The 25,585-nt window shown below is 41.1% G+C and overlaps 1 protein-coding gene across 2 annotated transcripts; it reads right to left on the bottom strand.

The window, feature by feature from the left end:
- Positions 1–67: 67 nt before the first annotated feature.
- On the bottom strand, positions 68–25,585 carry LOC146546683 (cadherin-7-like). 2 transcript variants are annotated; one of them, XM_085263670.1, is made up of 14 exons: positions 25,463–25,585; positions 20,950–21,819; positions 15,540–15,834; positions 12,884–13,003; positions 12,355–12,522; positions 9,871–10,052; positions 8,951–9,207; positions 8,713–8,849; positions 8,416–8,537; positions 4,009–4,126; positions 3,554–3,862; positions 3,207–3,399; positions 2,415–2,811; positions 68–1,650 (listed from the first exon to the last, which is right to left on the bottom strand). In XM_085263670.1, the coding sequence occupies exons 2-14, from the start codon at positions 21,616–21,618 to the stop codon at positions 781–783; spliced, it is 3,837 nt and encodes a 1,278-aa protein (XP_085119796.1). In that variant the 5' UTR covers positions 21,619–21,819; positions 25,463–25,585; the 3' UTR covers positions 68–780. The 2 variants fall into 2 exon arrangements, with proteins under 2 accessions (XP_085119796.1, XP_085119797.1); XM_085263671.1 differs by lacking the exon at positions 25,463–25,585 and adding an exon at positions 25,122–25,406.

Genomic DNA, 25,585 nt, shown 5'->3' with positions numbered 1-25,585 from the left:
ATCAGTCCTTTGCATTTCCCGTGAGGCGATTCCAGTAAATATCCAGCAATAATCACTGAAGTCGAGGTTGATGTTTATCTACATATGAACATTTTTTACTGTACTTTCACAACAACACACAAGTCTGACAGTGACAGTCTAATTATTTCTAATTGTGAGCAAATTGCATAGTGAGCAGGTTTTACTATAATGGTGACTACTTGCAGGAGTCTCTCTGCAGAGCTACATGATACAACTCGACTCATTGGAGAGGCTCTGTAAACATGCGGCAGTGTGTGTCACGGCATGTTTAAAATTCTCGTGTTTTAAAATTCTCCAATTCCAACCAAATGCTTATAAATTTCAGGGATTATCTAGAGCGTGTGCCCCTATTAAACGATCAATATTAAATGTCACAATTCTAGTCAATATTTGATGAGGCCTATTTTCTAACAATGCAGCTTTCAGGGCTTAGAATCAATATTTTACATAAAAGTAAATTTTTCATAATGTTAGCTTTGAAAGCCCAAGTGCATTATTAATATCAGTTACAAGAGAAGTGTGAAAAGTGACAGGTTCCATATGCATTTGCTAAAATTCAGTGGAGGTGAAAACTATATGCTGTGCACTGATTGCGCCACAAATCTTCACTGTACTGTCAGCCTCCTGGATCCCTCCTGGCAGGGGGCAAACAACAAGACGATCTCTGTCAGAGGCTGTGTATTTTGCCACCCCTGCTGTGTTTAAAATCCATCACTGCCAACATAGTTCTCTTCTCTGAAACTTTTCTTTTATTGGAGTCTAGAAATCCCATCTCTGTAGTTTAGCTCCTTTGTCCTCACTTTGTTTATGAGTCTCACTGAGAGTGGTCTCTGCTGTCTTGCCTCGCTCTGGCGCTGGCGTTTCTCCTTCTCCTTCCTTTTCCCTCTTCCTCTCTCGGATAATCTCCACCAGCCTCTGAAACTTCTGGTTTAGCTCCTCTATCCCTCCCACCACACTCCCCTCATCCTTTTCTCCATCGCTCTCCAGCGAACTCAGCGACTCGGCCCTTGAATCACGGCCCTCAAACTCGTAAGTCTGCAGTGAGTCATATGGTGGCTGTGACAGGTCAAAGGTGACCTGGTCCAGACGAATATTCAAGAGCTCCTCCATCCTGAGAGGCTGCGGGTTGGTCGTTTCTGTTCTCGCCGGCTCCGCCCCACTTGCCCAGCCTCTGCTGTTGCCAAACATCCCCTCAGGTAAGGGCAAAGACTGTGGGGTCAAATCCTTTCCCTGGAGTCCACACATGTTCAGTAGCTGCACTCCCGCTGGGTGCAGCCCACTGCTGTTAGTCCCATTCATACACGTCCCTCGGCTGTTTGGGTTCAGCGAGCCCACAATGCTGTATGTGTCTCCTTTCAGGTACACAGGAGTGTTTACAGAGCTCATTTGACTGCTGTTTGAATAATTTTGCTCGGAAATGGAGGGAATAGAAGAATCCGTATCAATGTCATCTACGGTGCAGCTCGTGGCTCCAGTGCTGATTTGAGTCTGGGATGACCCCGGTCGCCCCTCTTGTTGGTTTGATGAGAAGCTGGTGTGACTTTGGCATGAAGACTCATTTGGGTCACAGTAGGTCGAATTTGCAACAATGCTGGTGATCGGTGTCGACTCTGGTTCTGTTGATTTTGTCTGGAAAAACAAGGAGATGATTTAAAAAGACACGAAGAGAGAAACGTATGGAATCAAAGGAGTGACTTTTTCAACTTTCTTCCAGTAAACACCACTAAATATTTAATTCTGGACTTGAAACACCCCTGAATTGATTGTTCTGACATCAGTTCATCTATGTGCAGTATGTGGTTTTGAGACGTTTGATCTGAGCAGTATCTTGAAAGACTGGTTGCGTGACTCTAAAAACTTTAAAAATGTTAGTTTCCAAAGGTTTTACTTATTTTTATTTTGAACAGGCTGTGCAGTCTCAGACTCGCACGCCAAAAATAAGATCTTTCTGATATAATCATAAAGGGACACTTAAACATCACATAATCATTCACTGATTCACAGTTTAAAATAATTCTTAAATGTATCCACTAGTCTTTTACTGGGCCCTCAGATTACCCACTCTTTTAAACTCTTTAGCCAGTTTTCTTCTGATTGGCTACCCTTTGCAAACAGAATATCAACATATTAGGGCATTCTCTTTCTCTGCTATCATACAAAGTCAAGAACAGATAAAATTGTCTAAAACTGAGCATTAGATCAGTTTAAAGCATCAGCCTTATAATGTTTATATTTAATATGAGCGTCACACAGCAGAATGGGTCCCCTACAAGTGTATAATTTCACAGTTAGCTATTAACTTTCATTTAAGTTGGTAATCCCTTATTTGAATCCATATAACTGTTACAACCATTGTTAAATTTCATGTTTTTTTTTCAGCACTCTTGTCTGACCTTAGCTGGGTCCTGATTCTCCTTTGTGCCAGCTGCGATTGCTTCACTGCCTTCATTTCGCTCTGTAATTTTGCTTTTCACCATGCCTTCTGCTTCGAAACTACTGGTGCTCATCTCAGGAGAGTGCAGCACAGGCTCAAAGGTGTTCTGGTTCTGGATGATGAGGGAATTGCTGAAATGACCTCTGGTGAGCCCGTGGGTCAGCTGAGTTAGCTGCAGACCTGCCTCCAGTGGCCCGGCTGGATAATCTCTGAGAACAGGCAGCGTGTGGAGGCCGTAGCAGAAGCGCCCGTAGAGCGGAGCGGAGCCCGGACGTTGTTGAGAGTCCAGGCCTGGGCATGGGTGACGACTCCAGCTGTACGTCCTGGCCCTTGGCAGATTTTGCTGGGTGTACCATCTGCACCAAGAGATAAATGTCAGAGAAGCACACAGTCAAAGACACACACACACACTCGTTTTCATATCTTAGTAAGGACATCTAATTGAAGAAATGCTTTCCTTAGCCGCTTACCCTGACCCTAACCATCAAAAATGAACGCCTAACCCTAAAACTAAACATAACCAAACTGTAGCTTAAAACCACATTTTGAGCCTCAAAAATGCCTTCAAACTTGTGGGGATGTGGCTTTTCTCCCTGTAAGTGACTGTTGGTTCCCACAAGTATAGTGGCATGCCAATTTTCTATCCTCACAAAGATGTCTAAACATGTACACCCCCCCCCCCCCCCCCACACACACACACACTTCCTACAAGCCAGGATAAACTTTTATTTTATTTCTGGGATCAGCTCACATGGTTCGGTTGTTGTGCATGTGCTGTATTCTGTGCATGCTCTGCAGCGCTGTAATGTCAAAAGCTGCAGTATCTGCTTCCCCTCCCCCCTCATCGTCATACGATATGATGTTCTCCCTGACATCATCCTCCTCGAAGGTTGAGTGGGAGTCTCGTTTCTGATGGCGCAATGACAGCGAGAGTGCACACACCACTAACGGGCAAAAAAAAAAGAGACACATGACCATATACTCTTTGGACATTACAGAAGCAACCTGACACAACTGCTCAACGTCTTTAAAAAAAGTGACAAACAACACACAATGTTTAAAGTAGTTCAGAGACTTCAGAGAACTGACCAACCGTACCCAGAAGAGTTGTGACACAGGCCAGCATGGCCAGTAATGTCACCAAACTGAATATAAGAGACGGAGAGGCGGACGGCACGGGAAGACAAACCATGTGTCTCTCCCATCTCCTGTCCCTCTGTCTGCCCCTGTCCTCAGTCTGCATGCCCCCCCGCAAACAGGGACAAATAGTCACGGTGACTGTGCCAGTGTTGGTTAGACCCGAGGCCCCGTCGCGCAGCACGACTGGCACGTAAAGGGTGAGTAAAGATGAGGAGAAGCCAGGCAGGGGCTCTAAGGCTGTCTGCAGCACCAGGCTGGCTGTCACACCTGATAAAGTGGCAGAAAAAAATTAAAAAAAACAAAACACACACACATCATACACGGTCACTGCACAACAAACATGCACCACTTTTGGCTGGTGTCAGTTTTCTGGGTTTTGCATGGAAAATAAAAATAGGGCCAATGTTTTCAACCTCCGCTTTCTCTGATGGAGAGGTTGAGGGCAGAGCTGGACTCTGGAGGGATGCTGAAGTGAACCAAAGCGTCCTGTCCTCCTTGATCTCTGTCGATGGCTCGTAAAACCTGAACCACCTGAAGAAATCACAGATGAAAATTCATTGTTTTAATAATACAAAGGAGGTTAGAATTCTCTAAGAAGAAACAAAATAAATCAAAGGATGATTAAAGGTTGAAAAAGCATTTCTGTCTTTCACAAAAACATCTAAATTTGTTCAAATGAAACAATCAAATAAAAATTTCTTATTCAAACGTGTACTTCTAGTTTTATAAGTTTTCTTGTTTTCATTATTGCAGCAAAAACCATTCAATTTAGATTCTGAAATTACCTCCACAGATGTTTTTATTGTTTATAGTGTTTGTCTGACACAGGGGGTTTACAGGAATTAACGATGCGTATGATCCAACATTACTGTTTTTAATTTTAGTGCTGTTCGTTAATGTTCACTGTATAGTGCTGTATTGAATTATCATATTAAATCTCTCTATTATTTTTACATCCCTGATTTTATTTGCAGGCAGTGCTACAGGAGTTAGCAGCGTCAAACTGTAACCCGAAGGCTCTGGATCAAACGTGCTCCTGTGTGTGTTTTCTCTACACACATGTCAGGATAACTGGTGACTGTGGAACTCATGGAACATGAGTCTGACTCTAGTCCAGCCTCTACAACCTCCGGATGCACATTTTCCCCCTGTTTGCACTTTTACATAGAAACTTTCTCACACTTAAATGGTAGCGGGGAATAAAGCTCTCCATCTGAATTGCCATTTCATATCTGCACTCTGTGCATGTTCTGAAAAGTTCTTCATGCTTTATCTTTCAGTTGCAATGAACTGTGTAAAATGTGTAAAAGAAAAGAAAAATCTGAATGCAATGATTTGCAAACCTCACAAACTCCCAGTTTATTCACAAAAAACGTAAAAACGTATAAAATGTTTAAAAAAACAACAAATGGTAAATGGCCTGCATTTGTATAGCGCTTTTCTAGTCCATAGGACCCCAAAGCGCTTTACACTACATTCAGTCATCCACCCATTCACACACACATTCACACACTGGCGATAGCAAGCTACATTGTAGCCACAGCTGCCCTGGGGCGCACTGACAGAGGCGAGGCTGCCGGACACAGGCGCCACCGGGCCCTCTGACCACCACCAGTAGGCAAACACGGGGTTAGTATCTTGCCCAAGGATATTTGGCATGCAGCCAGGATGCAGCCTGGGATCGAACCACCGACCTTCTGATTAGTGGCTGACCTGCTCTGCCACCTGAGCTACAGCCAACAAGAACGCAAAAACAAAAAGAAAGCATTTTAAGAAGAAAAAAGACAATTTTGAATTTTACAGCAGCATAAAATGTTTACCACTGTGTAGCATCCCCTCTTCTAGCAACAGTCTGTAAACGTCTGGGAAATGAGGAGACGAGCTGCTGGACTTTGCTGATAGAGGATTTTAGCTGCTCAACAGTCCTGGGTTTTCTTTTGTTTCATGATGCAAAAAATATTTTCAGTTGGCAAAAGATCTGGACTGCAGGCAGCCCAGTTCAACACCCAGATTCTTCCACTACAAAGCCATGCTGCTCTGCATGCAATATATGATTTAGCATTTTCTTTCTGGCATCTTTTTCTGGTCTTTTTTTGAGGCCTTCCCTGAAAAAGACGTCATCTGAATTTGAGCAGATGTTGCTCTAAAACCATCATCAGCATCAATGGTGTCTTTCCAGATGTGCAAGCTGCACTTGCATACCATCAGAGACTCAGGCCTTTGAAATGAGCATTGGTAACAGGCAGGTTGGTCTCTTTCCTTTTTAGTTACAACGTAATTTTTATTTAGAAAAAAATAGAAATTTGTTAATTTGTTTGGAGAACTTTAGCTAAATCAGTGAAACAGAATAGACACATATGAATATTAAAGAGTGATGGCCGTGATCTGATTGTGGTATAAATTGCTGAAGGTACACATTACAGTTTCCTGGTTCTATGAAGGAGTATTTGGTGCCTCACTGTGTTACCCTCTGATGTACTGGCTACTTGTCCAGGGCACGCTCAACATCTTGCCCAAAGTCAGCAGAGATAGGCTTCAACTGCCCTGCAACCCCAATTGGATTAGAAAATGAATGGATGGATGAGTGATTTTATTTAGCCTATTGTTTTAAATGTGCGCTTCATCCATGAAAAGCACTTTATAAGATTGTTTTGTAACTGCCCAATAAATCAGGTTTATTATTTGTCTTATTATAAAAGCAACCAGCCAGGCAAACACGAGGGAGGCCTTTAATTATGAAGCAGTCACGGGAAACAAAAACTGACCGCTCATTTATTTCTTATAACAGCGAATCAGTTTAAAAAATGTTCAGAATTAAATTAGATCAGAGCTGCAATTGTTACTGACTGACCTTTGTTTATTAAAACACACTGCTGCACTAGCTGTCAAGTCAACCAACCAAGAATTACAGCTTTAAAGTCGCACTAATGCTTTGCTTTTTCAAGTTTCCTAATTCCGTGCAACAGAATTAGCATGAAGGTCCACTTTGAAGGAATACCAGTCATCCATATTAAAATTAGGAATCGGTTATTATAATATTTGGAAATGCACTCAGCTACTCGAACGTTTGAGGGTGAGTTTCATCTGAGCTTGTCTTTTTTAATCACAGTGATTTTACTCGTACATAATATTTAATTAGCTTCCTGTTAAATTTCACATTTACTTTACAAAAGCTCCTCTTCCAAACAACCTCCTGGATAATCAGGCCCCATCATAGCTTAAATACTTAATAGTACCATATTATCCTAATAAACGTCAAGGCTAGATTACTGTAATTCACTTTATTGTGGTCTCCACTCTTCCCTTTTACATAGATTACAGACAGTTCAGAATGCTGCAGCACGCATTCTAACTAAAACCAAGAAGTTTGCCCACATTACTCCTGTCCTTGCTGATCTGCACTGGTTGCCTGTCAAATATCGTATTCAATTTAAAATTTTGTTGTTTACTTTTAAAATTACCAATAACACTGCACCAAGCTATCTTAAGGAACTTTTAAACCCATATGCTCCTGCTAGGGCTTTAAGGTCATCCTCACAGTTACTGCTGGTTCAGCCCAGATCTCGACTGAAATCTAGAGGTGATCGATCGTTTGCTCTAGTTGCACCGGAGCTGTGGAACAATCTCCCGATTGGCATCCGGGCGTCTGATTCTATTCATTCTTTTAAATCACAGCTAAAAACATATCTTTTTAAACTTGCCTTTTCTACCAGTTAAATGCTGGCTTGCTTGCAGTGACCTATTGACCTATTGTATTAAATTCTCTGCTATCTTTCCATTATTGGTGTCTTTTATCATGGTGGTACAGTCTTACCTTGCTATAACCTATGTGCTGCAGTTTACTCTTATTGGTGGCTTTTATCTGTGAACATAATTCGTTACCTTTATGTATTTGATGTTAATGTGTGAACTGTTTTATTTTTTATTGTTTTATGTAAAGCACTTTGGTATGCCCAAGGCTTTTAAATGTGCTCTATAAATAAAGATTGTTGTTGTTGTTGTTGTTAACACCCCCAGCTGGTCTCAGCACACCACAGCCCCTTTACTGACCCTGGTTCTGCTGGAGATCCCTGTTAAAAGAATGTTCTTCCTTTCCGTGTCACCGACTGCTGCTCATAGACCATCCCCGTGATATTGTAAGGTACTTTACCTTTCTACATAGAGAACCTTGAAGACTGTTGTGAATGTGTGCTATCTAAACACTGATAAGATATGTTGTAAATGACGATCATAATTAGTGGAATAATTCATCATACTAATAATAATGTCATTGCAATCGCAAAGTTCCACTGTCAGCAACCATCAAAGGCATATTTTGTTGCCTAATGCAAGCCTATCATGTTTAAAGGCTAATTGATAATGCTAGCATTTCTTAGAACAAAATCCCCTGAGGAGTCCAGAGACAGGCTGGTTCTCCACACACTGGACTAGCCAAAATCTACTTCTTTCCAGCTGTGCAACCATGATCAGCACATGATGGTTGCTGAAAAATGGGCCTCTGCACGCCTACAGAGATGCGCCGTGAAAAATCCTAAAGGATTTATGATGAATTATTTCATTAATCCTGAATTTAATTTACAATATCTCTAATCACTTTTTGTTCTATTGGATTTAAAAAGACAAATGTGCTTTGCTTTCTAAGGGATCCCAAACATCTGAGAGGTAAAAGGTGATCTGGTCTCTACTTCTGTAAGTGGGACAGAAAGTTGCTCAGGCTTTGAAAAACAATCACTTGCGGGAGTTTGAGACAGAATGAACAAAAACAAGAGCACAGTCTGAAGTTAAATGAAATAACAGGCAAAAACAAAACAAGAACGGACCTGACCGGGGGCACTGGAGTCACATACTGACGTCGTGTACTGCCTGTCCAACTCCGGCGCATTGTCATTCTGGTCTAGTGTCTCTATGGCAACCACAACCCTTGACACAAGATTTGGGTTGTCTAAAAAAAAAAGAAAAAAACAAGAGACTGACACTAATGTTAAAAAATTTGCACAGACTTTCTATCATTTTTACTACACACTTTGTATTCCCTACTGCAGGCAGCGCTTTCAGTGAAAGATTACTTTGGTGAGCTCTGCTGCTCTGAGCGCCCGAGGGCAGAAGGTCTGACATACCCCTCTGTGTGGCGATGACAGTGATATTATGCCACTGCTCCTGCTCACGGTCCAGCTCCATCACAGTGTTGATAAAGCCAGTGTCAGAGGCGATGCGGAACAGAGCCTCGGGGTCTGACTGGGGATCGATGGAGTACCTGAGATAAAGTAATAGGCACCATCAAGAATAGGAAGGGCAAAGAGAGCCCTGAGTGAGCGAGCAGGTGACTAAATGAGAGAGTGTCGGTGTGATAATTACCTAATGTTGGTGCTTTGTCCTGTATCTGGGTCCACGGCGTAGACCCGACCGACAGAGCAGACAGGGGGGCAGTTCTCAGAAACATCCAGATGGTACAGAGCCTGGGAGAATCGCGGTGGCTCATCAGCATTAAGGACCATGACCCGGACTGTTGCCTGGTCCTTAAAGGGACCTTTTCTTATGTATCGGGGATCCACTATAGGGTTTGTAACTTCCACTGAGAAAGTATACGAATTACGTGTTTCATAATCCAGGATCTGTTGAACAAAGAATAAAGCAGTTACTCTTTATTTAAGAGCTCTCATATGTGGTTTAAATATGGATCTGCTGTTTATTACTGCCCACATGCAAAACCTCATTATTCATTTATCTCTGAGTGTAATATACGACTTCCATTTTAGACTTTCATTTTTTATCTGGCTTTCATACATTTCTTGGAAATTAATCATCATCCTCTTGTCTTACTACATTCTTTGCAACCTCTTAATCTAAGATTCCAAAGTGCAATAATTATGTTTGAATGTCCAACGCTTTTAAAACCCTTAAAAGTAAAAAGACAACTTCACACTGGCTGCTTTTAACACTTCAAGTGAGCTACAGTTGATTACTCGTTCACTGTTACTCATTAATTGCTCATAGCAGAGCCCGGGGAGTCTGAACCTATCAGCAACAGTGGGAGTTTGAGTGGGGTGCTGAAGTGTTTATCTGCTTATAACAAATTAATTTGCAAATACCTGACCAAAGCACATTTTTTAATCACCGCAAATGTTGCAAATTGGAGATGTTTTTCTCATTATGTGGCTATTTAAGCATAAACACCTACATACGGCTTCAAATAGTAAGCTATTATGAAAATTGGTATAGGCAATAAAGTAAAGCTGCTTTGCACACCTCTGCTGCAGCTGCGTCCAGCCACTCACCTTGTTCAGCACAATGACAGCCTCTTTATTTCTTCCAGTTACGTTGAATATTTCAGCCTCCTCAGTGTCCAGGATGGTAAACTCCAGCTGTGCATTTTCTCCCAGATCAGGATCAGTGGCAGTGAGACGGCCCACCTCCACACCTGGAGCCGCCAGCTCTGATACAGAGAAGGACCACGCACCTGCAGGGAGGAAAACAGAGAGTTTAACAGTTTCAGTGCTGCAACTGAATGCTGATGACGATGGCTCAATTTGATATCAAAGCATGCACTTCTACACACATTTCACGACCAGATTTAAAGGTGCGCTGACATTATTTTCAGAAAGTATAAGTACCGGCTGCTGTAATCAATGAACGGATCCAGATTGCCTACTTATGCAATTCCAGAGTAAGAACTGGGCCACGACAGTCATAGTTCTCAGTGGAAAAATGAATTTCAAGACTCAACTAAAGCTCGTATCACATCCAATAAGGTGAATATCTTCAAAGCGACTGGAAATTTAGTGTGGAATTTTCTCTTTGAGGCAATCTACATTTTCACCTTGCTGAGCCGAGCTGTAGAAAAGGTGACACAGGAGAAACTTTACACCAAAGTGCCTGTACTTCTACTCAAACAAAAATATGAAACTATCCCGAGTTCCCTTCTTTAGTACAGGCTAGTCCAGGCTAATTTAAAAATAGAATTAAAAAACAATGAAAAACACACAATCAGTACGAGGAGCTTTGTTCCACAGCTTTTGGGGCTAAACAAGTGAATGCATCATCCCCTTTTAACAGTAACAGTTAATGAGTCTCTGATCTTAAAGGTTCAGGGGGTTCTGGGTGACATAAGGTATTAGGAGTATTATGTAGCATGTAGTAATTTCAAAGTAATCAGTAAAATCTGAAATCAGAATCTGTAGTGAATCAGAACCAGAGTAATTTTGGACCTCAAGTGTTTGTGCTGTGTTTTGTACAAACTGTAGATTGATGTGTTCCCCATTTTAAAAACCATTCAAGTATCGGAAATATGTAAACGCAGCTAGCACGGTCTTTTGCCATCAACGCTGATACGGACGTTCAAATTAGGCTCGGCAATTTAGACATTTTCTCTTTTCTGACCGATTTTTAAAAATGGTTCGAATGACTTCATTAGGCAAAAACTTTAAACATTTGATGACTCAAACTACTCGAATGCAAAGTTTATTTCCTATCTAAAGAATATCTTAGATCTTTGAACTGATGCACAATTAAGAACCATCCCAGAGCCATCAGTAACATTTTACTGACTGACATTTTTAAACTACAACACAATTGATACTGAAAGCAGTTTAACAGCCCCGGTGCTACACTTGTCTAATAAATCCCATCAGTAATGAAGACAGTAAAAAGACTCTAAAGCCTCAAATTCACTGAGAGTTATTTCCCACTTTGCTATGAATGAGCTGTATTTATTAAAATGAGAATTACAGAGTTAATTTGTTTTTCTGTTATGTTTAGTTAGGATTAGAGCGCGTCTCTTTAGCAGGCATGAAAGCAGGCACAGCGATCTGAGGCAGGTCTCTTTTACTTGGTGACTTGCACATATCTCGTAATGCTGCGTGGCACATTTAGGGAAATGCTTTCGTTTTAATCAAAGCAGATCTACCTTGCTGATTGTTAATCATTCAATTCCTCCGCATAATGACGAAGATTTAAATATTCCACTCTTGCATTCAAAAACTAAATGAGCCATTTGCGTAAACTGTGGCATTATTGTCAAACTGAAAATAACGACTTGCAGTAAGGGGGGAAAAGATGTAGTCAGATATCAGTAAATAAATAACAGGCTGCTGACATTTGGAAATATTAAATAGCTTCTATAAAACATTGTATTGCAGAACAATTTATCAACGTGAGGAGAAGGGGCTTTAAACATTAAGATGAATAGCGGTAAGCATAGACAGTCTGCGAGATGAAGAAGACGAAAAAGCCAGCAAAGATGAAGTAGTATACGGGGAAAATGCAGTATGTGTCTCAAAGTGTTAGACACATTCTGCAGTGATTTTACTGTCTATTGAAGCAGAAAGCACTGAACTTTAAGATGAAATATTAATATCATGGAACAGGGAAAAGCTTGGATAAGAAAAGTGGACATGATCTTTCACTCTTCTACGTCAAGCCAGAATCCATTTAAACCTCAGGGACCAAATGGGAGTGTTTATATCAACGTTAATAGTAGTCTTGGCAAAGGTTATGTGATTACAATTGATGCTAAAAACAATGATTAGGAAGAGTGCACAAAACAGAGAGGAGTGGACTGACAAGCTATTTAGCTCGTTTAGGGCTTTAGGTCTTATCTTGAATCTGTCAAAGTGACTTGGACCCAGAGGAGGCTAAAATATCAAACTGCTGTCACAAATGCCACGACAAGATGTTTCATCCTTAGATATCTCACACACACACTTACATCCTAGAGCGACAGATATTGAAAGTAGCCAACAGTTAAATGTTGATCTGCTTACTCCTTCTAAAGTGAGGGGGATTGTCGTTGACATCGCTCAGCCTCACTGTGACGGTCGTAGTTCCCGATAATCCACCAAGATGGCCCCCCATGTCTTTGGCCTGGAGGACGACCAGATACTCATCCTGAGTCTCTCTGTCCATGTCAGGTACCGCCGTCCGCAAAATGCCTGGTGGAGAGAGGAGAGCAGGACATGCAGCAACAAAATCAAAACAGCAACAGATTTCACAGTGACACCGCGCCTCTTTGAATTACCATCAGCGCGAGTCAGATGCACATATTTTAGAATTAGGAAGCTGCACGCATGTAACTTCAGGCCACTTCTGTTTTTGAATAGATCACAGAAGATGCAGGAACACGCAAATGTCCTTATCCATACTGGACATAAGGTGGAAAGGGATACGGCGCACAATATATACAGTGAGAGCAGTGCCAGGATTAGCTATGTGTATTGTAAACATCAGCAGAAGAGTCAGGTTATGAAACAGCTTTTAAAAAGGTTGAGCCGCACTTTGGAAGATATCACAGACCTGTCTGAGGGTCCACAGAGAAAAAGTCCTGGCCGTGAGTAATGGCATACACCAGCCGAGCGCTGTTTCCATATGTTGGATCATCAGCATCTCTGGCTGTGACCTGGATTATTGACGTGCCTGTAGAAGAGGGGAAGCATGATACAGATGACAGGTCAATGGACTCTTGCATATTAAGAATGTTAAAACAGGTGGCTGCTTAATGAGCCATGTAGCAGGAATACTTCACCCAAAAACTGAGCAAATATAACAAATATAATCCAACTCTCTGCTGTCTCACAACACACACACACACACACACACACACACACACACACACACACACACACACACACACACACACACACACACACAAAGTTCCAAAATACATATGCTGTTTGAATAAATACAGATACATTCCCAGTTACAATATTGCTCAATTTCTCTTCTTGAAATGGTGCCAGTAGAAGTGCATTCAGCCACATCCACATTTTGGCAAAAACACGATTGTTTGCAGAGTACTCAGAGAATGAATAGACAGCTGGCGAGGTGATCGAGAAGCAGAAATATTTTTCAAGTATTCATTCTTTCTAGCCTTGATAGCAGGAAGCATAATCTGTATATAAAAGATGGACTGACAAGTCAAATATCCAAATATCTACTTTGAGCATTTTTAAAAAGTTCAAATTTTATAACAGTTTGTGAATGTGGATAATTCATAAAGGTATGAGTAATGGGCAGTGTGTTTCCAACAACAGGATAGCATTAGCTTTTCAACTAAAGGTGCAAAAAAGAATCCTATAACATAGAAACTGTTGATATTTTGGCCAGCTAAGCTGTGCTAAGCAAGCTTATTGTTTTATATGACTTTGTAGCTAACTAGACATTGGATGCTAACTTAATTCCTCTAAAATTGTAAAATTCGATTGTAATGTTAGCCAGCTACAGGCAATTTTCCTTTTAAGCCATTGGCTGGGCTAGCTTTGGTGTTGTGTGATATATTTTTTGGTCAGATCCATATAACTCATTATGTTATTACATTGACTGATATAATTTCCCACAGTTGACTAACAGGTAACAGATAACTTCCGCAAAAGTCTTTCACAGATGCAAAAATTACAATTGCGTTTCTCGACACCTGTTAGTGATGTCTGAGATTTTCCCCTGGCTACAGAGTGAAAAAGACTGTGTCTGTTTTGTTTTTCAGAACAAAGCCTTTGTTGGGTAAAACACTGCTAACATTTGATCACCTCTCAGGAGATTTTGTGTGGTTGCACTGCAATGTTGTTTGCTGCATACTAGAGATGGCACGATACCACTTTTTTATGTCCGATACCGATACCGATATCATAAATTTGGTTATCTGCCGATACCGATATGAATCCGATATAGTGTTTTTTAATCAACAAAACTGTTTTTTAAAATATCTTGCTGCATTTTGTATAAGTTCATACTCAAGTTTAAAACAACAACTACACTAAAGCTATTCTGTTATACCTGTATGCAAAAAAAATTATTTCATAGTTCAGCAATACTGATCAATCTAATAAACTTAAACCTACACCATCCTCCCTATTCTGGTATTTGAAAGAGTACTTAGCATAAATATTAAGCAACCTAACTAATAGGGTTCCAACTCCCAGCAACAACAAAAATAAATAAATAAAAAATGGGGAACCACCCCTCACGCTCCACCTCATGATGCTTAATCAACGTAATCAACCTTAATTTGATGCAGTGTGAAAAAAATGCACAGAAATCAATTATTTTTCAAGAAATATTAAATAGATTCAACATCTTTCTTCAACAGAATTGCAGACTGCACAGATGGTACCTTCCCAAAGGAAAAAGTACTATAGCTTACTAGGGTATATATATTAGACTTAATAGTTACTATATACAGTAATGGACTTCTATTCATTTTGCATCAAATTAAAACTTTGGGTGTCAGATAATTATTTATTAAAAGCTCGACATTTTAAATGAGAATAAGAAAGAAAAGTATGTCTTTGTGCCCCCTTTTCCCTGTTAATGCCCTATCGGCCCCCCTGGCTAAACTTTGCTAGATCCGCCCCTGCACAGTTACCAGCGTCAGCTACGTAGAAAAAGATCCTGGTGTAGAAAGTAATATTAAATACATTCTAACAACAGCTGATCAAGCTTAAACGTGCTGCTGTTGTTCAGCCGCTGGTTTCCTCTTTCTGGTGCAAAGTGGGCCAAAAACAAACCAGAGAGACAGACTCGCGACAGAAAAGCCGATCAGCTGATCGTTAAGCAGTTTCATGATTGAAGTAGCAGCAGGAGAGGCAGTCGTTTGTTAAGCTTAACGCAGGAATGCTTTACAAACATTCAGAGATGGACTTACACACTTGCTTTACTTCTCTCGGGGATAACTTTGTCGGAGATGAAATGCCGGGTTGCTAGCAAAGCTCCAAATGCTATCCAGACCACAGGTCCCGCATGCCACAGCCGCTCTATCACGTGATGCACACTGCTCCGACGTGCTAACGTTCTGAGGTGAGTTACGGCGTGTTGCAAGTTTTGTGAGGTGCTTTCGTGATATTTAATGGATCGGATTACATTTTTTATTTTTCTCCGATATCCGATCCAGTAATTTAGGTCAGTATCGGACCGATACCGATACGTAATATCGGATCGGTCCATCTCTACTGCATACCTATGTTGGCCATCTCCGGCACCATGGCAACATAAGGTTCATTGGGGAAGACAGGTGGGTTGTCGTTGATGTCCTGAACTCTGATGATGAACTCAGAGGACGGCTCCAGGGCTCGGCCGGTCTCACGGTCTGTAGCAGTCGCGACGAGACGATACTCATCTTTCTCCTCTCGGTCCAGAGACTTGGTGACATGTATGTTGCCCGTCTTGCTGTCGATCACAAACACAGAGCCCACTCCCTCTCCCTCCAACATGTATTTAGTGCTTCCGTCTCCTTTGTCCATATCCGTGTGCAGCTGGAAAAACAAATACGTACAGACTAAATGGCTGTAACACCTTCATGCAACATTACCTACAGATGCTGATGCAGGTATCACTCTTTAACACTTGCATTTGTTTAGCAGATACCACAAACCTGACTATGTGAAATGAGTGATTTATGCTAAGGCAGGATGGGCTCACTGAATCTAAAATGAATGGCACCAGGTGTGGAAGATACATATGGGACGGGGATGAGTACTGATGCATACAGCTAATTAACTCAATGGACCAAGCATGCCATCGGGGGTTTGTTGAGGGCAAATCCACATCAGTGTGGACAGTGGCGCTGCAAATGTCATATATGTATGCTCACAGATGCATTCTGCTAACTCAAGCACTATCCATCTGTAAATCTTTCTGTCTCTTCTATCCATCTGTCTCTTTCCTCCCCTTCTCGTAAATCCATCTGCCTGACTTGCCTTTACTTTATAAACCACCTCGTTTTCCAGTCCTTGTTTTTCTCCATTTTCATCACCTTACCTCGCTTACTCAGAATGCCCATCTGCTTGCAATTCTCCTTCTTTCTCGCTCTCTCCCTCTGTCTGGCTGTTTTGCTCCGTGGTGCAGAATAGTGGTTTGGTATTTAATGGCAGCGAGGATATTAGTGTGAGCTTGATAGGTAAAAGGCCAAACACACAAAAATAGAAAGCTAAAGAGATTACTCAGCCTTCATCACACTGAGCTTTCTGACCGAGAACCTTCACATTTCTCTATCCTCAAGGCCCATCTGCACATGTTCATAATCCACAAGGTTTATTCACAATCTTTGCAGTGGACCTTAGATACTCATGAGAGCCTTGACTTTCAATTGAAGCTGCAACATTGTCTGTTTACAAATGTGCAGAGCAATTGCACACGATTGTTGCCAGGCTTATTCATTTTGTGGCACAAAAAATTGTATGTGCAACACAAAAATAGACAAGTTTAATTGCCTACATAATGATTAACATAGAGTCATTTGTGTGGTTAAGACAGCTGCCCACCTTAAAGTGAGAACATGTGATGGAAAATATTGCACATAAATGCATTTAAAGTGCAGATTTGCACACTATTGTCTGCCCCACAGCACAGCATTCAAGCAGAGATCAAGGAAAAATATAAGATTAGTGTATATTGTGTGTGTATATGTGATGTGCATGTGTTGGAAGGATGAAGTTGGGATTATACATACTCACGATAGCATACCCTACAAATTGCTAGATAAGGGATTCAGGTTTTTTTTTATTCATCTCTTACCCACCCCCTTCTCCCTCCTTTCTTCTTTAAAGCTAGCTTTGATTTTGATCCCACACTTCACCACGAGAGACATCTTTGTCAGAGTCTGTGCCCACCTCGCTCCCCTGCCCCCCCTTGCTTCCCACTTTCTATCCAGACCTCCTCTCCTCACTGTCTAATTGCTGGCTCAGTCCTGCTGCGCTTCAGTCAGCATGGAAAAACACTCTCACTGTGGGGAAGAAATTTATCCACCCCGTACAAGCAAAGCAAGAAAAAGAGGGAACTGTCTCTTCCAATCCCTTTGTCACTTTCTCTCTCACTCTGTAATCTCAATTTTCCCCTCCTCTCACTCATGCAGTACATACACCTCTGGGTTTATATCTGCTTCACACTGCTTTCCTTGCAAGAGAAATTCTTTCTTCTTTCGCACGGGTGGTGGCACCTGTGATTTGAACTGTTGATAGCTCACCTCAAACCTTGCACCGACAATGGCTTTGACATGATCATCTCTCTATTTCTGGCAAACAAAATGAGCTACCTCTGAGAGAAAACACTGTGCTTCCGAACTCCTCGCAATGGAAGCATGCTTTATTACATGAATATCAACATCAAGACTTTACTTGCAGAGAAATAAACAGTCCCGCGTGTCTATTGATTGCTTTAACACCCCTCCCTGACTGTACCAATAACAACCACAGTGGAAGATTAAACATTTATGAGGTGTATACCGCACTGGTAAGAATCCAATCTAGACTGTCACTATAAAGTATACTGCGAGCTACAAAGTGGTTGGCAGAATTCCCTGTTAGCGTTACAGCTGATATAATCCAACTCTGAGTATGCCGTAGCTGCCAGCAGCTGCATTAGCGTGGAGCTTCTAACTGTGAAGTGCTACAAGTAAACCCCTGGGATTGAATGGTTCAGGTGTGCAGTGGATTAAATCATCTCAGACACTCTTCATGTTGCGACACAGACAGCAGTTGAGGCTTGCTGGTGTGCTGATGGTAAAAACTCAAGTATGTGACTTGACAAGTGGGGATGGTGACGCATAAAGAGTGCGATCTGATCTGTGCCTCACTCTCAAGCATGCAATGGAACATTTTTAACATTGCAAATATGTTTTTTGTTTGTTTTGCAAGCACATGAATTGTAAATTGAGAGAAATTTTTGTAATGCTAAGAAGATAAATATACTTCATTGGGTGAACTTTGTTAGTAATTGGTTGCACCCCCTTTTACCTTTTGAACTGCGTGAATTCTATTTGGTATAGATTCAACAAGGTGCTGGAAACATTTTTCAGACACTTTTGGACCCTATTGACACGATAGCATTGGATGTCATTTGCAGCTGACTTGTCGACTGCACATCCACGATGGGAATTTTGTCACATCCCATCCTACATCTCGATTGGATTGAGATCTGATGACTGTGGAGGCCGTTTAAGTTTAAGATTATATGAGCTTGTGATGCCGTGTCTTATCCTGCTAGAAGTAACTGGGTACACGGTCAGGATATGACATCAAGGATATGACATAAAGGTCATGAATGGACATGGTCAGCAACAATACTCAGGTGGAAAACGGCTTTTAAACAATGTTCAGTTGGTACTAAGAGGCACAAAGTCTGCCAAGAAAATAGCCCCCACACCATTACACCACCACTATCAGCCCGAAGTGTGATACAAGGCAAGATGGAAATTGGGACGCAACGTTTTTCCAATCTTCTTCTTGACAACTTTGGTGAGTCGGTGTGAATTTCCTATTATTCTATATAGCAGTGGCACCTGGTGTAGTCTTTTGCTGCTGTAGCCCATCTGCTTTAAGGTTCAATGTGTGGCACATTTAAAGATGCTCTTCTGCATACATTGGTTGCAATGAGCGCTTATTTGAATTACACTTGCCCTCCTATTAGCTCAAAGCAGTCCAGCCTGTCTTCTCTGACCTACAGTCTCAACAAGACATTTGACCACGTCTACGTGTCTGAATGTACTGAATTGCTATCATATCAACCTAATAAAGTGGCAGAGGACTGTAGATTGTTCACTTTTGTTTTCTTTTTTTGGGGGGGAGGGGCTGGGTGTATTTTCTTAATATACATGGTACCAATATCGAGACATTGTTTTCCTTGTAATATCTTTGTGAATAACATGAGGCAAAATTTGCCATTTTTATAATTAATGTTTTATATGACAGATTTTCCTGCAACTGAATCGCTAGTACTTCAGTATTCATTGGTGCCATGCATCCATTAAGAATTGCCAAATGTCAACATAGGCATACACGTAATTAGTTGATGGTACTGGTTATAAACTTAATTTTATACATTTCTGTCTGTACTTCATTAAGCTTGCAAGATATGTCTTTTTGAAAGCTCACTAATTTAAATTCTGAGAAATAAATGCCCAGACAATTGATGCATGTACCAACAAAGGGAGCTTTAGCCAATAGTAGTCTAACAGGCCCAACTTCTAATAAAATGAATCTCTGAACTGGACCTCGCCACTGTTTATGGTGTTTTTAATGGATTTATATAATCAATAACATGACCTGCTGTGTGAAGTCACTCAAGAAATTTCCGAGGATACTGTAATACATTTTTGGTCCGTTACTTAGCACTAATTAAAAGATATGTGTGGGTGTGCATTGAGTCCATACATTTTATAGATGCAGCTTTGTGTAAGCTGATAACTTAGCACGCCATCTTCTCATCCAAATAACTTCTGGCTCAAAAACTCCAACATTGGCCAGCCTTACTCCTGTGATCAAAATGTGTCCAAAACCATATACGCAGTTTAACATTATCTTTTATTATTTTTAGTTTCCTGTTTTGACTAATAAGTCAGTTAGCAGTGCAATAATTCATAGGTTTTTTATATATACCAAAATCGCTGGCCAAATTTCCTGACAATCTGCTCAGGTGGAGAATTATCCGTTCGCTAAGCTCAACCAAATGTTAGTGGTTGTTTCATTTAGAAAAACAAAACATGTAATAAGAGAGGATGAAATGATAAATGATGAATAAAAGACAGACTAGAAGGAAAAAGAAGAAAATAGGTGGAGGACTGATAGCCAGCCATTGGACAAAAGCCATAAGTGGGAAAGTGATAACACACAGCAAGCATGACAGGCCATCAATTTTATGTTTAATATATTTGGCCAGTCCAAATTAATAGCTTTCAACATTGTTTTCTTTTAAACCCTTTTCTTTTATTAATAGTGGCTAGTTAAACATGTTTTTATGTCGATCTTGTTATTTCTGTACACACACACACACACACATACACACACACACACACACACACACACACACACACACACATATATATATATATATATATATATATATATATATATATATATATATATATATATATATATATATATATATATATGGTCTCGGGCATTTCTACTTTGTAGAGCGTAAATAATTACAGGTAGGAAAATTTTAATGAATCCCTGCTTTGTGTGTAGTATGTTTGTGTGCAGGTTTTAAGCACCGATTTGTGTGTATGAACAGTGAATGAGGCTCAAACAGGAGCTTGGGGACACACAGAGCAGAGGATGAGAGAGGTAATAAATGAAGCAGAGTGGAAAGGTTGTCATTGGGAAATTATTTGGACAAAGAAAAACATGTAAATAAATGAATGCACTGCGAACAGAAAAGATTTATGTAAATACATGTATTGAGCACAGGAGAGATTTCTGTTTGCTCCAATTAAACCCTTTGCGTGGCAATAACTTATCTATAAAAATGATTGCGCTTGCAAAAATATTTGTTGGTTCTCAAAAATAAGGCGCAATTTACATTTATGTTGTAATACAGTGAGATTCAGGTGATTCGCATGTGCATGCTGACTGGTTGTGCCGACAGCTTACCCGTCCAATGAGCACAGGCTCAGGCCCTCTGTACTCCTCAATCACAAAGAACTGGTTCCAGAGCCAGCTCCTACGGCGGCGAGAGTGAGGCAGCAGGTAAGGCTCTGACTGACTATGTTCAGACTCTGTGACCCATTTAGAGAGGCCCCGTAGCCTCTCAGGCTGAACGTCACCGACACCTGTCTCCAAATAGAGTTGAGGCTGGAGAGCGTACTCCTCCTCTGAGCTTGGCACTAGACTGTGATCATTAATTACACCTTCAACCTCTCCATTAGTCAAATTGTTCCTTTTCTCACGGTTCACACTGAGTTCAGAGCTATGTTTAGGTATAAGAGGTTTGGCAGAAGAATCTGGAGGTTTAAGTCTCATGTCGATTTGCTTTCCTGCATTGCTCTTAAAGTCAGAATCATTAGGTTTGCCGTCATTTAGTTGAAAAACCACATTTGGCAGAGTTCTTGCATCACTCTCTGAAGCCTGTACATGGCTTTCCAATTCTTTGATTCCAATAAAAATTTTGTCCAGGGACTTTGGATGATGTAAAACTTGTTGCTTTTTGTCTGATATTACTTGAGAATCCGGATCCTCCTCTGAAAGGCCGACAGCCTCTGAGATGCCGTGTCTTTCCCATTTGCAGAATAAAAGAAAAAGAAGCACAACATGTGCTGCCATTGCTGAGGTTCACCGATCACTTTGTCTTGTGAAGTGGCTGACAAAGGGCTGATCAGCTGCCGGTTTTTATGATGGTTTATTTCCAGCATGCCTTCGTCCTGCCCCTGCTTCGGTTCTTCCGCCCCTCTCCCTGGTGTTTGTCTTCATTTCGGCTTCTTTACTCAAATATTCCCATGCAGTGCACATGCTGCAGAGGATCACCTGAGAGAAGACATAATTAGTGCGATCTTGACTATATTCATTATTATGAGAAACAAGTGCTTTAAGATACAGAAGTGAAAAGACACAAAAAAGTCTGCCATCACACTCATTATATGAAGACGACATTTATTTCAGGACATATTTAAAGATAAATGTTTGTTCTGCCGTTTGCTCAACAGCTTTGTTTGCTAATCTGAGCCTTCTGCCAGCTGCTGTGCAAATAACTGTGAGTTTTGAACAGAAACTATGATAATTACGTCTCATAAGAAGTTACCTGAAAAGGACAATTTGCTTTGTACCTGATACTGTTGATGATATTCCTCTCATTGGCGTTTTGTGTGATTCTGGTTATTGATCTCATTCTCAGAAAGGTAAGTGTGGTCCTAAAAAATTTCAATTAATTCAGAGCCTGAAGGTACGGCGATGAGGTGGAGCTCAGGTACTTTACTGCTCCTTGTCACACACAATTGCCTGGACAGCAGGTGATTGATGCCATCCCTAAAGATGGGCTACCCATGCTTCAGTGCCCAGTTCTGAAACAAGTTCCCCTTAAGAGATTAATTAGGCTCATAAATAATTTAATCAATGACTTGTCCTCATTTCCCTAAAGTTTAATGATCTGCTTTTTGTCAGTATTTGAGTCAGATCTCTGGCCATTGATCTTTGAAACTTGATGCAGTGCAAAGTGTCAGCAACTTAACAAGATCCAAAACTATACGACAGTGCATCCATGTCCCACATGGATCCATCGCTCTGGCTCACTTTTTCCCTGCAATGAATGTTCTGACAGCTGCTTTCACCTTTATGCATGCATGGAGGCGTGCATTATCATCTTTGCACAGCAAAATACATGAGTCATGGGTACACAGGGAGGTAGTCTTCAAACATATGTAAATAAAGTTTCCATGCCTTTCTCTTCTGAACAGATTTGGAAGCTAAAATTCTTAAAAATAATGTAGAGATTTCCCTGCATTTCATGCAAATTATCAATAATTTGGCTAGAGGACATAAAATACAGTGCACACTGGGAAGACTAAATCCCCTGGCCTCATCTGACTTAATAAATGTACAGAGCACCAAGTACTTTGATAAATTTTGAGGGAACGTGGCACAAAGTTGGCCTATAGAAATGCAGTAGGCTTTGATGGTTTCTATAATACGAACCAGAACATTTCTTAACCCCAACATTTTCTGATACGATATGCTGCATGGGCACATTAAAATTAAGCCAATGTTCTTTCTTCTCTGCAGATAGTGACCCACTTAAAGAAGTACACTTGAGAACAGAGACAATTTGAGCTTTGATCACAGGAAATATTAAGTAATTTCTGCCCTTTTTACGTCATTATTTTCCCCTCAAATGGCAATCCACCCTTAATTATTTTTGCTGCATTTTGCGCACCAAATTTATCAAGTCATCCATATGTAATGCTTCATGTTCATCATCGGCATCTGTTTGCCGGTTTCCCAAATCTATGGAAATACAAAAAGTGGCTCTTCCAAAACACTTTTGTCTTCCTCAGCTATTGTGCATTAGCATAGATTGAGCTTACGGCTTACATTTCTCTCTGCCAGCTTTGGTCCAAAACCCATGTTGCCAGCAGTACATGTCATTCACCGTTGTTTGAAGTCTTTAGAGTAAGGGTGTGTGTGTGTGTGTGTGTAAGATATGTGTGAAATGTAAGGCAAGGGATAGAGGATGAAAGCGTGAGGACGATTTGCTGTTGCTGGCTCAGAATGGAATGATGAGTGGTGACATAGCTCTAAATTGCAAATCGCTGTTTCAGTCTCACTTCACTCTGCATCGAGATGCTTCACTGCAACAAGGCTATTCCGTTTTTATTAAAAATAGCCTGTGCATGTTAGGCCTCTTACATAGGAAAAAAATGGGAGATGGGGGCATAAAGGAGGCAGAGCAGGGGAAGTGGTAGTGGAAGTACACTGGGGAGGGGGGTGAGGGGAGATGGGTGGCTTAAACATCCAGGATGTGGACAGATTCTGCTCCATTTGAACATCTCTGGCTTACCCTCCTTTTGCCATTCGTCTTAATGCCCACAGACCTCTCATCCATTCTCGCTGGCTCAGTGCACACAGGGAAATCTCTTAAGTCTATCCAAGTCAGACTGGTGAAGAGAGGCCCACTGTACTCAGCACATCAGTCACTTCATTATTGTCAAGGTTTGACACACCAGACAGCTTAAGTGAGCAAATGCCCTGTGATAAGTCAGTGTTTAGCCATGTTTTATTTGTCATGTGAAGAGGCAGTGTAATATTACCAGAGAATTTTAAATATGATAGTCAACTCCCACACTCCGTTTTATAGGGGGCGCTCTTGAGAGAGTCGAGAACTAATGGAGCCCTGTGGAGCAGTAGAAAATGTAAATCATTTTCTTGGAACAATTTTTACCATATTTTTGACAGAAGGGGTGCAGCTCCATTTTAACTTTGTTTTTGTAATCACTTTTAACTCAAGTAAAACACTTTTCTGTAAGTGTTACGCACTGCAATATGAATAATTTACAGAGAATTTCATTTAGACCAGCACAACCAGCTGCTTCTTTCATGGTTTACTCTAACCACTCATCTATAATATAGTTATCATCTGTCAATGGCTGCCGTTAAGGCAGCGTGGCCTGTAGTAACTCCTTAACAGAAAAATCAGCAAGTATTGGGAAATTCTAGCTTTTTATCGGAAAAATCACCTTCATTATAAGAAAAACGCAAGGACATAAGCACTGTTCTGTATTTCACCTCAGAAAATTATTGATACCGTGTTAGAAAAGGCTAAAACAATAAATGGACTAGCCACGTAATTCCACTCATTTCTATTCATTGAGCACCATCTCATGAGCGCCCCCTACTGACTTGCTGCCAATTTTCGTACAGTGGGATAGATGGGAAGTGGAATGTTTCTCCCTGATCGGCTCTGATATTACATTCGCCACAACACGTGACACAGCTGCTTGGTCACGGATACACACAAGCCAGTTTACATGCACGCGCACACTCACATCTGGACCGCTCATTAGCATATCTAGTAGAGATATACTAAACAGCCCGGAGCGTGACGTTGTCTTGCTGGAAGAAGCCAGAAAAATGACCTACTTGATGCATGTTAATGTGATTTACACACTTGGGCTAACTATTATAATGAATGCAACGTCCCCCAAATTCCGCTTTCGGCAACTTAACCAAGGTCCAGCAACCTCATTCATTTTTGCAAGCAAGCGTCCCCGCGCCAAAGTGCACGCGGCAGGTGAGTACGAACGGCGCGCGCACACACATAGACAAAAATTACCTACCTAGCCGGGAAATTAAGAGGGAAAGCACGGCGTCATCCGTACCATCTGTCAAAGCTTGGCGCTCAGTTCAGTCACCCAAAATAATTGTCTGCTTTTCCAGACCCTTCTCTCAGCCCACCATTATTTCACCTAAACAGCTCGCAGATATCTACTACAAACAGCTTTAAACTGACAGAGAAACAGTTGGAAACCGCCTCGACCCGGTTAAAAGCCTCCAAAAAACGCCGAGAATTTGGACGATAAAGTGGAGAGCTGAGCTGAGGCGAAGGCTGGAAACTTGTCTGTGTCAACTATTGAATTCTGAAGATTTAGAAAAAAAGTCAATTATGAGAGAAGCTTACCGTGTGTTTGCGGTTTTGCTCCGGTGGTCTTCTGGTTTAACGGGGCTGAAATGATCCAACGTGGGAAAGGATGCCGAGGTTCATCTGAGCTCAACGTGAGGTCTGTCCACTTAGCCCAGTCTC

This window comes from Mchenga conophoros, linkage group LG23, assembly GCF_057382185.1.
Source record: "Mchenga conophoros isolate Kocher_MC1m ecotype Shallow Benthic linkage group LG23, M_conophoros_male_GT1.1, whole genome shotgun sequence".
Lineage (NCBI taxonomy): Eukaryota > Metazoa > Chordata > Actinopteri > Cichliformes > Cichlidae > Mchenga > Mchenga conophoros.
The sequence above is the reverse complement of the archived record's forward strand: the minus strand, read 5'-3'. Positions and strand labels throughout refer to the sequence as shown.